Source organism: Heteronotia binoei, chromosome 8 (assembly GCF_032191835.1).
Source record: "Heteronotia binoei isolate CCM8104 ecotype False Entrance Well chromosome 8, APGP_CSIRO_Hbin_v1, whole genome shotgun sequence".
In the NCBI taxonomy this organism is placed as follows: Eukaryota; Metazoa; Chordata; class Lepidosauria; order Squamata; family Gekkonidae; genus Heteronotia; species Heteronotia binoei.
Window position 1 is genome coordinate 129549930 of NC_083230.1, and position 15224 is coordinate 129565153.

The 15224-nt window shown below is 51.4% G+C and overlaps 2 protein-coding genes across 2 annotated transcripts in view; one reads left to right on the top strand and one right to left on the bottom strand.

The window, feature by feature from the left end:
* LOC132575794 (outer dense fiber protein 3-like) overlaps positions 1-10372 on the top strand; it is a 12487-nt gene extending 2115 nt beyond the window's left edge. The window contains exons 2-5 of the mRNA XM_060244483.1: positions 1249-1350; positions 3389-3510; positions 5883-6023; positions 10226-10372. Coding sequence (XP_060100466.1) covers positions 1249-1350; positions 3389-3510; positions 5883-6023; positions 10226-10306 — 446 coding nt within the window. The 3' untranslated portion in view covers positions 10307-10372. The remainder of the gene's footprint in view (positions 1-1248; positions 1351-3388; positions 3511-5882; positions 6024-10225) is intronic.
* CIMAP1B (ciliary microtubule associated protein 1B) overlaps positions 1-15224 on the bottom strand; it is a 69831-nt gene that overhangs the window by 16135 nt on the left and 38472 nt on the right. The window lies entirely within an intron of this gene.

Genomic DNA, 15224 nt, shown 5'->3' on the forward strand with positions numbered 1-15224 from the left:
TACATAGACACGCTAGGGCGTTTGTTTATTTTCCTTCACCCTTTTACTGTTTCATGCACCTTGTTAATTTATATTGCACTGGAATAAACCTTTTTGTTGTTGTTCACCCTGCCTGGTCCTCACGCCCATTATTTGGCCTAGCTAAGGGAGGCCTGGAAGGGTTTGGGAGGGGACCCTGGGCCTTCTCAAGGGAGACCCTTAACCGCGAATGGTGGCAGCAATTGGAAGACCCCTGAGTCATGACAGGCCTTCAGACCTCTATTTATGGTTGCCAACTTTAAGTTGGGGCGTGGATATCTCCTGGGATTACAAGTAGTCTCCAGATGAGAGTAGGCTTGCCAGTCCCCAGGTCCCAGCGGGAGTTCTTCTACTTTCCCAGGCTCCTTCCCGCCCCCTAGTCAGCTGGCCGGCGGGGGGAAGCTCCGCCCCCAGAGGACCATGTGCCTTTCCACCTCTGGAGGCTTCAGTCTCTGATTGAAAGGCCTCCTCTTGGGATGGGGTGTCTGTGTTACTTGGGAAGAAGTTGGCAGCAACTCGTGAGTAGAGAGACCAATCCCCCTTCAGAGTTGCCAGAAACAGTGGGGGTGGTGGTGGGGAAACGTCTGCTGAGCACTTCATTATTCCCTAGGTGGACACCGATTTCCATAGGTTATATGGAGAATTGATCTGGAGGTTTCGGGGGCTTTAGGGGAGCTGTTTTTTTTGAGATAGAGGCACCGAATTTTCAGTATATCATCTAGTGCCTCTCCACAAAGTACCCCCCAAGTTTCAAAATGATTGGACCAGGGAGTCCAATTCTATGAGCCCCAAATAAGGTGCCCCTAATCCTTCATTATTTCCTATGGAAGAAAGACATTTAAAAAGGTGTGCAGTCCCTTTAAATGTGATGGCCGGAACTCCCTTGGAGTTCAGTGATGCTTGCCGCATCCTTGGTCCTGGCTCCGCCCCAACGTCTCCTGGCTCCACCCCCAAAGTCTCCTGGCTCCACCCCCTAAGTCTCCTGGCTCCACCCCCAAAGTCCCCAGTTATTTCTTGAATTGAACTTGGCAACCCTAGATGAGAGAGATCATTTGTCCGGAGAAAATGGCCGTTTTAGAGGGTGGACTCTGTGGCATTATACACCGCTGAGGTCCCTGAACCCACACCTCCCAAGATTCACTCCAGAATGTTCCGGATTTTCCCAGGCTGTGGCTGGTAACCCTACATGCGTTGTGCTCTGACCATAGTCTGCGTCTTCCCTCCCTGCAGGTCGCTACTGCCCTGAGAAAGCCGGGAGGTTGGCCTACCCCTCAGCGCCCATCTACTCGCTTGCTTCGCGGACGAAGGAGTTTGACAACGACCAGACGCCAGGTGCGAGAGGGGAAGGACAGGGGCCAAAGGGTCACCCAGTTCTGCCTTTAGCGTTTTCTTTTTGCATAAGCCTGTTTTGCGCTGATAGATCCAAGCGGGCAGCCGTGTCGGTCCGAAGCGATAGAACAAAGCAGGAGTCAAGTAGCACCTTTAAGACCAACAAAGTTTGATTCCAAATGTAAGCATTCGTGTGCTAGAAGCACACTCCATCAGACAATAGAAGTTGAAGATATTGGATTTATATCCCGCCCGCCACTCCGAAGAGTCTCAGAGCGGCTCACAATCTCCTTTACCTCCCCCCCCCCACAACAGACACCCTGTAAAGTAGATGAAGATATTGGATTTATATCCCGCCCTCCACTCTGAAGAGTCTCAGAGCGGCTCACAATCTCCTTTACCCTCCCCCCCCCCCACAACAGACACCCTGTAAAGTAGATGAAGATATTGGATTTATATCCCGCCCTCCACTCCGAAGAGTCTCAGAGCGGCTCACAATCTCCTTTACCTCCCCCCCCCCACAACAGACACCCTGTAAAGTAGATGAAGATATTGGATTTCTATCCCGCCCTCCACTCCGAAGAGTCTCAGAGCGGCTCACAATCTCCTTTATCTCCCTCCTCCACAACAGACACCCTGGGAGGTGGGTGGGGCTGGAGAGGGCCATTTTGGGAGTGTGGACTCCCATGCAGTCATGGGAATGTTTGTGAGCAGATTAAAGAATCACAATTTGGGTTCTGGTGCTGGTTAGTTTATGTTAACTGGGCTGCATCAACAAGGGGGCGATATAAGTCAGAAGAGTGGATTAATGTCTATGTCATTAGGTGTGAAGTGCCATAAGTCTGTTGTCATGTCTGGGTTTACCTCAGAAGCCATGTGTGAGCATCTACAAAGCTTCCCAGTCGAAGTGTTTTCACAAAGTTTGTTGGGTGCATTCCGACCCTACTTGGGCTCTGACGGGTCACGGGATTTGAGGATACCAAGGAATTGTCTGCTGAGTCTCGGATTTTCTCTCTTCCCTCCTCTGCTCCCCAAATTGTGAAGTCAGCAAGGAGGCAGAGAGTGCTTGCAAACAGCTGTTACGGGGGTGGGGAGGTGGGAAGGAGATTAATGCTTTCCGGAGAAGCTGTACTTATGCGGCATATTTAAGGTCAACCTTTTTCCTACTGGTTAATCCTTGGAGCTGTGATTTGATTGATATCCTTTCAGAATATTCTCTGACTGGCCCCCCAGTAATGGACCGGACCTCTTCTCGTCTTACCTTCAACCACTACACATAACTTTTGGCCAGGGGTCATTTTGTAGAAAAATAGGTGGTGGAGCTCGTTAGCATAACTCATCAGCATATGCTGTCCCACCCCCCCACCCCAGCCAAAAGCAACCCAATGCGAAAAAGGAGAGCCAGGGAGAGCGAGGCCTGATTAGGCTGGCTAGAGATCCAGCCAGCCTTAGCAGACCTCGCTCACCTGGGGCTCTCCAGGGCTGCTCCCCCTCAAGTCAAAAGGCAGCAAGCCACCCGCCACCTAAAATCACATAGGAAGTGGAGAAAGGGTGGAGCGGGCTTCTCCAGGGGTTAATGAGGGCTGCTGGGGTGTGGCAAAGCCCCTGGTGGCTGGCTGGCTGCCTGCTCTCCTAATCCAGGGATTGTTATGCAGCTGCACCTCCTATTCTGTGGACAAGGGAGGTGAGGAGGAGGAAGAGGGGAAGCCCTCAGAAAGGTTCAGGAGCTGTGCTCCTTTGAGCTTAGGGTTGCCAAGTCCAATTCAAGAAATATCTGGGGACTTTGTGGGTGGAGCCAGGAGACTTTGGGGGTGGAGCAGGAGACATTGGGGTAGAGCCAAGATCAAGGCTGTGACAAGCATCATTGAACTCCAAGGAGTTCTGGACCTCACAGTGAAAGAGACGGCACACCTTTTCAATGCCTTCCTTCCATAGGAAATAATGAAGGATAGGGGCACCTTCTTTTGGGGCTCATAGAATTGGACTCCTGGTTTCCGCTGAATGCTTTCTCTTCCTTTCCCTCCCTGCTTCCCCCTGCTAGGGCCGGCGGCTTATGGGCTCCCTCCTATGATCGGTCCGAAGGTGGCCAACAAGCCCACAGCCCCCAATTACTCCATTTACGGCCGCAGTATGGTGGGCAGCTTCTACGAGGATCTCAGCAAGGTGAGCACACCTGTCAGTGGGCGCGGAGGCTGGCGACCCCGGCCCTGACCTAGGAATTACCTGTGTTAGCTTCATGGATAAAAACAAAGGCCAGAGAATCAGGGCAGATTTCAAGAGACCACCTTGTAAACGAATATCCAAGCCATATAATAATATCAGATTATAGTGTCCGCAGAACAACAGAGATGCTTGGGAGGCACAGTGGCTCAGTGGCAGAGCCTCTGCTTGGTAAGCAGAAGGTCCCAGGTTCAATCCCCGGCATCTCCAGTTGAAAGGACCAGGTAGGAGGGGATGGAAAGACCTCGGCCTGAGACCCCTGGAGAGCCATGAAGTGGGGCTGTGGCTCAGTGGTAGAGCCTCTGCCTGGCATGCAGAAGGTCCAGGTTCAATCCCCAGCATCTCCAGTTAAAAGGACCAGGCAGTGGGTGATGGGAGAGACTTCAACCTGAGACCCTGGAGAACCATGAAGTGGGGCTGTGGCTCAGTGCTAGAGTCTCTGCTTGGTAAGCAGAAGGTCCCAGGTTCAATCCCCAGCATCTCCAGTTGAAAGGACCAGACAGGAGGTGATGGGAAAGACCTCTGCCTGAGACCCTGGAGAGCCATGAAGTGGGGCTGTGGCTCAGTGGCAGAGCATCTGCTTATTTATTTATTTATTTTATGATTTATATCCTGCCCTTCCCACAAGTGGCTCAGGGCGGCTCACAACAAATCTGCTTGTCATGCAGAAGTCCCAGGTTCAATCCCCGGCAGCTCCAGTGAAAAGGACCAGGCAGGAGGGGATGGGAAAGACCTCTGTCTGAGACCCTGGAGAGCCATGAAGTGGGCTATAGCTCAGTGGTAGAGCCTCCTCTTGGTAAGCAGAAGGTCCCAGGTTCAATCCCTGACATCTGTAACTAAAAAGGGTCCAGGCAAGTAGGCGTGAAAAAACCTCAGCTTGAGACCCTGGAGAGCCGCTGCCAGTCTGAGACTAGTAGACAATACTGACTTTGAGGAATTGATTCAGTATAAGGCAGCTTCGTATGTAAACAGATGCATTTTGCCACTTTGCCATTCGCATTCTGTATGTAAGTCTGAAGAAAAGAACTTTCTTTCTTTCTTTCTTTCTTTCTTTCTTTCTTTCTTTCTTTCTTTCTTTCTTTCTTTCTTTCTTTCTTTCTTCTGTCCTACCTTCCTTCCTCCTTTCTTTTTCTTTGCTTCCTCTTTTCTTTCCTTCCTCTTTTCTTCCCTTCCTCTTTTTTTTCCTTCCTTCCTTCCTTCCTTCCTTCCTTCCTTCCTTCCTTTCTTTCTTTCTTTCTTTCTTTCTTTCTTTCTTTCTTCTGTCCTACCTTCCTTCTTCCTTTCTTTTTCTTTCCTTCCTCTTTTCTTTCCTTCCTCTTTTCTTCCCTTCCTCTTTTTTCCTTCCTTCCTTCCTTCCTTCCTTCCTTCCTTCCTTCCTTCCTTCCTTCCTTCTTTCTTTCTTTCTTTCTTTCTTTCTTTCTTTCTTTCTTTCTTTCTTTCTTTCTTCTCTTTCTTTCTTTCTTTCTTTCTTTCTTTCTTTCTTCCTTCCTTTCTTTCTTCCTTCCTTTCTTTCTGCCTTTCTGCCTTTCTTTCTGCCTTTTCTCTCTCTTTCCAGACTATGACTCCCCTCTTGCAAGCTGAGGCTTTTTGAAATTTTGCTGTCTTCCATAAAGCCAGTTTCAGAGGGGGTTCCCAGACCACCCACACCCCACCCCTCCAAAGGGGCAGGTAAAGAAAAGGTAGTCTCCTGTGCAAGCACCAGTCATTTCTGACTCTGGGGTGACGTTGCTTTCACGTTTTCACGGCAGACTTTTTACGGGGTGGTTTTGCCCTTGCCTTCCCCAGTCATCTACACTTCCCCCCCAGCAAGCTGGGTACTCATTTGACCGACCTCGGAAGGAGGGAAGGCTAAGTCAACCTGGAGACGGCTACCTGAAAACCCAGCTTCCGCCGGGGATTGAACTCAGGTCATGAGCAGAGGGCTCCGACTGCAGTACTGCAGCTTTCCCACTCTGCACCACGGGGCAGAGGATTCCCCAATTTGGGATCTCTCTCCGCAGTGCCATTCAGCCGGCCAGCGGGGAAGAATTCCCAAGTGCAAACTGAGACCTGGGCCTCTGTTTCTGGTGACGCAGTGACATCACTTCTGGCATTCAACGGAAGCGATGTCATCACATTGCTGGTGACGTGATGACATCAGTTCTTCCGTGCACCCCGGAAGTGACAAGGCCACATTGCTAGCAACAGATGCCAAGGCCTCCGTTTGCTGTGAATGTCCCCTCAACGCCTGCCTGTTGTCCAGAGGTACCAGGCAACCTTACAGGGGAAGGAATCCGGTCTTCTGCTGGTCACTCTTTAACCTCCTTCCGCCACAGACTCCTGGCCCCTGCAACTACCGCCTGGTGGACACCAGCATCTACAAGAACCGCCCGCCGCATTTCAGCATGCTGGCTCGCAACATGCCTCCAGGGGACACCACTATCAAACCAGGCCCAGGAGCGTACAGCCCGGAGAAGGTGAGGCCAGGGCCAAGGGGGTACTGTGGGCGTTTGAGAAGAAGAAGAAGAAGAAGAAGAAGAAGAAGAAGATATTGGATTTATATCCCGCCCTCCACTCCGAAGAGTCTCAGAGCGGCTCACAATCTCCTTTACCTTCCTCCCCCACAACAAACACCCTGTGAGGTGGGTGGGGCTGGAGAGGGCTCTCACAGCTGCTGCCCTTTCAAGGACAACCTCTGCCAGAGCTATGGCTGACCCAAGGCCATTCCAGCAGGTGCAAGTGGAGGAGTGGGGAATCAAACCCGGTTCTCCCAGATAAGAGTCTGCACACTTAGCCACTACACCAAACTGGCTCTCCACTGAGGGCCCCAATATGCGGGAGGAAGGTGCCTCCTAGGTTTGGGTGGGGTATAATGGGGTGTCTTCCTCCCCAGGGCCAGAACCAAGGTGATTCCAGTCCATTTCATGAACTGCTTCCTCCCTTCTTTTATTTTATTTACAGATTATCTACAAAAGTTTGCCTCTCACCTATCTGTCCTCACAAGAGAGCCAGTTTGTTACAGTGGTTAAGTGTGTGGACTCTAATTTGGGACAACCAGGTTTGATTCCACACTCCTCCACTTGCAGCTGCTGGAATGGCCTTGGGTCAGCCAGAGCTCTCTTATCTGGGAGAACCGGGTTTGATTCCCCACTCCTCCACTTACACCTGCTGGAATGGCCTTGGGTTAGCCATAGCTCTCTTATCTGGGAGAACCGGGTTTGATTCCCCACTCCTCCACTTGCATCTGCTAGCATGGCCTTGGGTCAGCCAGAGCTCTCTTATGTGGGAGAACCGGGTTCGATTCCCCACTACTCCACTTGCATCTGCTAGCATGGCCTTGGGTCAGCCAGAGCTCTCTTATCTGGGAGAACCGGGTTTGATTCCCCACTCCTCCAGTTGCAGCTGCTGGAATGGCCTTGGGTCAGCCAGAGCTCTTATCTGGGAGAACCGGGTTTGATTCCCCACTCCTCCACTTGCATCTGCTAGCATGGCCTTAGGTCAGCCAGAGCTCTCTTATGTGGGAGAACCGGGTTTGATTCCCCACTACTCCACTTGCAGCTGCTGGAATGGCCTTGGGTTAGCCATAGCTCTCTTATCTGGGAGAACCGGGTTTGATTCCCCACTCCTCCACTTGCACCTTCTGGAATGGCCTTGGGTCAGCCAGAGCTCTCTTATGTGGGAGAACCGGGTTTGATTCCCCACTCCTCCACTTACACCTGCTGGAATGGCCTTGGGTTAGCCATAGCTCTCTTATCTGGGAGAACCGGGTTTGATTCCCCACTCCTCCACTTACACCTGCTGGAATGGCCTTGGGTTAGCCATAGCTCTCTTATCTGGGAGAACCGGGTTTGATTCCCCACTCCTCCACTTGCATCTGCTAGCATGGCCTTGGGTCAGCCAGAGCTCTCTTATGTGGGAGAACCGGGTTCGATTCCCCACTACTCCACTTGCATCTGCTAGCATGGCCTTGGGTCAGCCAGAGCTCTCTTATCTGGGAGAACCGGGTTTGATTCCCCACTCCTCCAGTTGCAGCTGCTGGAATGGCCTTGGGTCAGCCAGAGCTCTTATCTGGGAGAACCGGGTTTGATTCCCCACTCCTCCACTTGCATCTGCTAGCATGGCCTTAGGTCAGCCAGAGCTCTCTTATGTGGGAGAACCGGGTTTGATTCCCCACTACTCCACTTGCAGCTGCTGGAATGGCCTTGGGTTAGCCATAGCTCTCTTATCTGGGAGAACCGGGTTTGATTCCCCACTCCTCCACTTGCACTTTCTGGAATGGCCTTGGGTCAGCCAGAGCTCTCTTATGTGGGAGAACCGGGTTTGATTCCCCACTCCTCCACTTACACCTGCTGGAATGGCCTTGGGTTAGCCATAGCTCTCTTATCTGGGAGAACCGGGTTTGATTCCCCACTCCTCCACTTACACCTGCTGGAATGGCCTTGGGTTAGCCATAGCTCTCTTATCTGGGAGAACCGGGTTTGATTCCCCACTCCTCCACTTGCATCTGCTAGCATGGCCTTGGGTCAGCCAGAGCTCTCTTATGTGGGAGAACCGGGTTCGATTCCCCACTACTCCACTTGCATCTGCTAGCATGGCCTTGGGTCAGCCAGAGCTCTCTTATCTGGGAGAACCGGGTTTGATTCCCCACTCCTCCAGTTGCAGCTGCTGGAATGGCCTTGGGTCAGCCAGAGCTCTTATCTGGGAGAACCGGGTTTGATTCCCCACTCCTCCACTTGCATCTGCTAGCATGGCCTTAGGTCAGCCAGAGCTCTCTTATGTGGGAGAACCGGGTTTGATTCCCCACTACTCCACTTGCAGCTGCTGGAATGGCCTTGGGTTAGCCATAGCTCTCTTATCTGGGAGAACCGGGTTTGATTCCCCACTCCTCCACTTGCAGCTGCTGGAATGGCCTTGGGTCAGCCAGAGATCTCTTATCTGGGAGAACCGGGTTTGATCCCCCATTCCTCCACTTGCAGCTGCTGGAATGGCCTTGGGTCAGCCAGAGCTCTCTTATCTGGGAGAACCAGGTTTGATTCCCCACTCCTCCACTTGTAGCTGCTGGAATGGCCTTGGGTCAGCCAGAGCTCTCTTATCTGGGAGAACCGGGTTTGATTCCCCCCTCCTCCACTTACAGCTGCTGGAATGGCCTTGGGTCAGCCAGAGCCCTCTTATCTGGGGGAACCGGGTTTGATTCTCCACTCCTTCACTTGCACCTGCTGGAATGGCCTTGGGTCAGCCAGAACTCTCTTATCTGGGAGAACCAGGTTTGATTCCCCACTCCTTCACTTGCACCTGCTGGAATGGCCTTGGGTCAGCCAGAGCCCTCTTATCTGGGAGAAACAGGTTTGATTCCCCACTCCTTCACTTGCACCTGCTGGAATGGGCTTGGGTCAGCCAGAACTCTCTTATCTGGGAGAACTAGGTTTGATTCTCCATTCTTCCACTTGCAGCTGCTGGAATGGCCTTGAGTCAGCCATCGCTCTCGGAGGAGTTGTCCTTGAAATGGCAGCTTCTATCAGTGCTGTCTCAGCCCCACCCATCTCTCAAGGTGTCTGTTGTGGGGGAGGAAGGTAAAGAACATTATGAGCTGCTCTGAGACTCTGAGACTTGGAGTGGAGGGTGGGATATAAATCCAATATCTTCTTCACGGAAGCCAGCAACATTTAAAAACCATTAAAATGAAGCACACTTTTAAAACAAATTTAAAACAGTGCTATGAAACATACAAAAACATAAAACAGCAACTAAAATGTTGGTCAGGAACATCACCTACTGACCCAAGGCCATTCCAGCAGCTGCAAGTGGAGGAGGGGGGAATCAAACCGGGTTCTCCCAGATAAGAGTCTGTGCATTTAACCACTACACCCAACTGGCTCTCTTTAGAAGAAGTTACTGTATTTATACCCCGCCCTTCACTCTGAATCTCAGAGCAGTTCACAATCTCCTTTCCCTTCCACCCCCACAACTGACACCTTCTGAGGTGTGTGGGGCTGAGAGAGCCCTGACAGAAGCTGCCCTTTCAAGGACAACTACGGGAGCTATGGCTGACCTAAGGCCATTCCAGCAGGTGCAAGTGGAGGAGCGGGGAATCAAATCCGGTTCTTCCAGATAAGAGAGCTACGGCTGAATCAAGGCCATTCCAGCAGCTGCAAGTGGCGGAGCGGGTCATCAAACCCAGTTTTCCCAGATAAGAGTCCACACACTTAACCAATACACTGAACTGGCTCTCAAATATCACCCTGTGAGGTGAGGTGGGGCTGAGAGAGCTCTGACAGAAACTGCCCTTTCAAGGACAACTCCTGTAAGAGCTACGGCTGACCAAAGGCCATTCCAGCAGCTGCAAGGGGAGGAGTGCGGAATCAAACCCGGTTCTCCCAGATAAGAGAGCTATGGCTGACCCAAGGCCATTCCAGCAGCTGCAAGGGGAGGAGCGGGGAATCAAACCCGGTTCTCCCAGATAACAGTCCGCGCACTTTGCCACTGCACCAAATTGGCTTGGTGGCGTTATCCCCTGCTGTGGTCCCTCGACAAAACCTGCCGTCCCCGAGCTCCACCCCCCCAAACCTCCCCACCTGGAGTTGGCAACCTTGATTTATCCCCCAGACAGGCTGAGGGTCTGTGCAGCCGGCGTCCGGCCTCCCCTCTCAGCAGCCCTGTCCTTTCTCCTCTTCCCCTGCAGTATGCCCAGCAACGTGGCGTGACCTTCGGCATCCGCCACTCGGACTACGTGGCTCCTCTCATCGTGGATGTGGCAGAGTGAAGCGGCCGAGTCGGCAGAGACCAGCGAGACGAGAAATGTGGATTCAGGAATACTTAGCTTTTCTCCGCACTTTGTGTAGTTCTGTGTCAGCGCCAGTAGGGGGGGCTGAAGGGCTTCTCAGAACTGGGGTTGCCAAGTCCAATTCAAGAAATATCTGGGGACTTTGGGGGTGGAGCCAGGAGAGACACTGGGGGTGGAGCCAGGTTGTGACAAGCATAATTGAACTCCAATGGGAGTTCTGGCCATCCAATTCAAAGCACCCTCTTGAAATGCCTTCTCTCTATTGGAAATAATGGATAGGGGTACCTTCTTTGGGGGCTCATTGAATAGGACCCCCTGGTCTAATCCTTTTGAAACTTGGAGGGTGTTTTGAGGAGAGGCACTGGATGCTATGCTGAAAATATGGTGCCTCTATCTCAAATAACAGCCCCCCCCCCAGATAGCCGCAGATCAATTCTCCATTATACGCTATGGGAATCAGTCTCCATAGGAAATGGTGCCGTGTCCAGCAGACATTCCCCTCCCCCCACTTTCTGATCACCCTGAAGCAGGGGAAGGGCCTCCAAACTGGGGGATCTCCTGCCCCCACCTGAGGATTGTGAAACCAGAGAGCTCACGGGTATGAGTTAGGTATATAACTTAGAACACTCCGTGAGAGCTTTAACTAATGCATATATGGAAAACAACATTTTAAACCACAATAAGAACATAAGAGAAGCCTTGTTGGATCAGGCCAGTGGCCCCTCCAGTCCAATACTCTGTGTCACATAAGAACATCAGAGAAGCCATGTTGGATCAGTCCAGTGGCCCACCCAGTCCAACACTCTGTCACATAAGGATATAAGAGAAGCCATATTGGATCAGGCCAATGGCCCCTCCAGTCCAACACTCTGTATCACATAAGAACATAAGAGAAGCCATGTTGGATCAGGCCAATGGCCCCTCCAGTCCAACACTCTGTGTCACACAAGGATATAAGAGAAGCCATGTTGGATCAGGCCAGTCGCCCCTCCAGTCCAACACTCTGTGTCACATAAGGACATAAGAGAAGCCATGTTGGATCAGGCCAATCGCCCCTCCAGTTCAACACTCTGTGTCACATAAGGACGTAAGAGAAGCCATGTTGGATCAGGCCAATGGCCCATCCAGTCCAACACTCTGTGTCACACAGTGGCCAAAAAAAAACCCCCAAGTGCCATCAGGAGGTTCACAAGTGGGGCTAGAAGCCCTTCCACTTTGCCCCCGCCTCCCAAGCACCAAGAATTCAGAGCATCACTGCACCAGACAATTCCAACAATATGCTGTGGCTAACAGCCACTGATGGACCTCTGCTCCACAATATTTTTGCACATATTGATCTGGAATTATTTTATAGTCCATTTTACAACATGCCATGTTTTTCTCCGTTTGTAGGACTTCCTGTAGTCCCATGCACCAATGCAGGTGTGATTGCAGTTCCCAAACTGGGTGCGGCTGCAACTGGACTGCTGCTTCCATCTAGTTTCAGAGAATCCTTCTTCAGGCAGCTCACCAAGAGAAGAATCCTTCTTCGGGCCCTTTCAAGAGACTCTAAGGGCAAACAGAAGCATGGAAGAAGATATTGAAGATGATATTGGATTTATATCCCGCCCTCCACTCCGAAGAGTCTCAGAGCGGCTCACAATCTCCTTTCCCTTCCTCCCCCACAACAGACACCATGTGAGGTGGGTGGGGCTGGAGAGGGCTCTCACAGCAGCTGCCCTTTCAAGGACAACCTCTGCCAGAGCTATGGCTGACCCAAGGCCATTCCAGCACGTGCAAGTGGAGGAGTGGGGAATCAAACCCGGTTCTCCCAGATAAGAGTCCGCACACTTAACCACTACACCAAACCGTCTTGTTCCTTGGAGATAAGCAGAGCAGTGCCCGATTGAAATTGTATCCCTTGGTGAGCTGCCTGAAGAAGGATTTGCTCTGAAACTGGACGGAAGCACCAGTTTGGGAACTGCAATCACACCTGCACTGGACTTCAGGAAGGCCCGCAAACAAAGAAAAAACGTTGTGTATTGTAAAATGGACTGTAAAATAATTCCAAATGAATATGTGAAAAATATTGCGGCTTTAAGATTTTGTTTTCAATCGATGTATTAGTCAAAGCTCTCATGGAGTGTTCTAAGTTATATACCCACCTGGAGATTGGCAACCCTACTCCGAACTGATTGGCTCCTTCCTACCCCAATCCCCCTTGGGAGATGAGGGAGGTCCCGCCCCTCTGGGCTTCCTTGTGACCAAATTCTCCAGCTCAGTTGCCCCATGGATATCTGGCTGAGGCCAGCAGGCGGGAGAGCTGGGCGAGATGAAAGCAGGGCAGGATTCGCTCAGAGCAAGAATCTATAGGCTGGGAGTCGGGCCTCCTTTGGGGCAGGAGCTCACAAGAGCGGAGCTCCGGAACCTCTAAATTTTATTGGGCTCTTTCTTTCGTACCCTCCCAGGCTGCAAAAATACTTGCTTCTGGGCTCCCATGTTCAACCCCCCGGGAGCATTTCGCTGAACTCGACAATTGGACAAACTTTCTGATATTTTTCCCCGCAAAAAAAAAAAGGGGTAAATAATCGAAGCGTAGAAAGCAGACAAGTGGAAATCTTCCCCGTGCCATTGCAGCCACAAAGGAGAAAGCAGTTTACAAAGTATGATGGCAATAAAGCATGAATATGGCAATTCGAATTCAAGAAGCATTTGAAGGTAGATGCTGGGCTGTCATAATTGAGTACACCTTCTGGTGATGTCACGGGTATGTGTGGCCTATGCAAATGGATTATGCAAATGGGTTGTGCTAATGAGCTCCACCACCTCTTTTTCTATGAAATGGCCCCTGCTGTGGGTGGAATTATGGGGGCTGCAGAGCGAATGTCTCAGTGAAGAACAATCATCTCACACCCCGAAGCAGGGGGTTGTGTGTGTGTGTGCGGCGGGGGACACACGTCAGGCATCTGCTCCCCTATAAATGAGGCATCGTTTTTGCATAAGCCGTTCTTTTATTGGTAAAAAAAGGAGGGCGCTAAAACTTAGTCCTCTAACAGCCCATTTGTGGAATTTCCATCTCTTCGGCCAGTGGCTGGTTTTCCCTGATTATTCTGGCGCTGTGGCTGCCCCAGTCTTCCAAGGTCGCGTATGGCTTCTCTGCATTGCTGTTTGTTTGCCTGAAGAATCCTAGAGTTGGAAGGGTCCTCCAGGGTCATCTAGTCCAACCCCCTGCACAATGCAGGAAACTCACAAACCCCTCCCCCTTCATTCACAGGATCCTCATCGCTGTCAGATGGCCATCTAGCCTCTATTGAAAAACCGCCAAGGAAGGAGAGCCCACCACCTCTCAAGGAGTGAGCCTGTTCCACTGAGGAACCCCTCTAAACTCACAAACCCCTCCCCCTAAATTCACAGGATCTTCATTGCTGTCAGGTGGCCATCTAGCCTCTGTTGAAAAACCTTCAAGGAAGGAGAGCCCACCACCTCCCCAGGAGGAAGCCTGTTCCACTGAGGAACTGCTCTAAACTCACAAACCCCTCCCCCTAAATTCACAGGATCTTCATTGCTGTCAGATGGCCATCTAGGCTCTGTTGAAAAACCTCCAAGGAAGGAGAGCCCACCACCTCCCGAGGAGGAAGCCTGTTCCACTGAGGAACCCCTCTAAACTCACAAACCCCTCCCCCTAAATTCACAGGATCCTCATTGCTGTCAGATGGCCATCTAGCCTCTGTTGAAAAACCTCCAAGGAAGGAGAGCCCACCACCTCCCAAGGAGGAAGCCTGTTCCACAGAGGAACCGCTCTAACGGCCAGGAAGTTCTTCCTCATGTTTAGCTGGAAACTCTTTTGATTTAATCTCAACCCATTGGTTCTGGTCCTACCTTCTGGGGCCACAGAAAATAATCCCACACCATCCTCTATATTTCAGCCCTTCAAGTAGTTGAAGATGGTGATCCCAGAAGACTTTGGGGGTGGAGCCAAGAGACACTGGGGTGGAGCCAGGAGATTTTGGGGGTGGAGTCAGGAGACTTTGGGGGTGGAGCCAGGAACAAAGTGGTTTCAAACATAATTGAACTCCAAAGGGAGTTCTGCCCATCTAATGTAAGGGACCGCTCACCTTTTGAATGCCTTCCCTCTGTTGGAAATGATGAAGGATACAGGCACCTTCTTTGGTCCAACCTTCTTGAAACTTGGAGGGCGTTTTGCATCAAGTGCTGTGTTCTACTGGAGAACCCCCTCTCACCACACCCCCTCCAGCCTAGAAATAGCAGCTCTCCAGCAGCCCTGGCCTCACTCAATGCACAGCTGCCCTTTCAATGACAACTCCTACAAGAGCTATGGCTGACCCGAGACCATTCCAGCAGCTGCACATGGAGGAGTGGGGAATCAAACCCGGCTCTCCCAGTTAAGAATCCACACACTTAACCACCACACCAGACTAACAGAAATAAAGTGCGCAATTCTATCATCCTGAAATCATTGCCGCCACTCCCCCAGTCCATGGAAAAATTGTCTTCCACATAATCAGTCCCTGGTGCCAAAAAGGTTGTGGACTGCTGATTTAGTCCAATCCGGTGCACAGTGCAGGAAATTCACAAATACCTCCTCTTCCCCACCACCACACCCAGTAACCCCTGCTTCATACCCAGTGACATGGAGTGTTGGACTGGATGGGCCATTGGCCTGATCCAACATGGCTTCTCTTATGTTCTTATGTGACACAGAGTGTTGGACTGGAAGGGCCATTGGCCTGATCCAACAGGGCTTCTCTTATGTTCTTATGTGACACTGAGTGTTGGACTGGAAGGGCCATTGGCCTGATCCAACATAGCTTCTCTTATGTTATGGCAAAACCAGTGGGGCCAGGACACTAGAAGACCTTCCTCTGTTGCCCGCCCAAGCACCAAGAATACTGAGCAT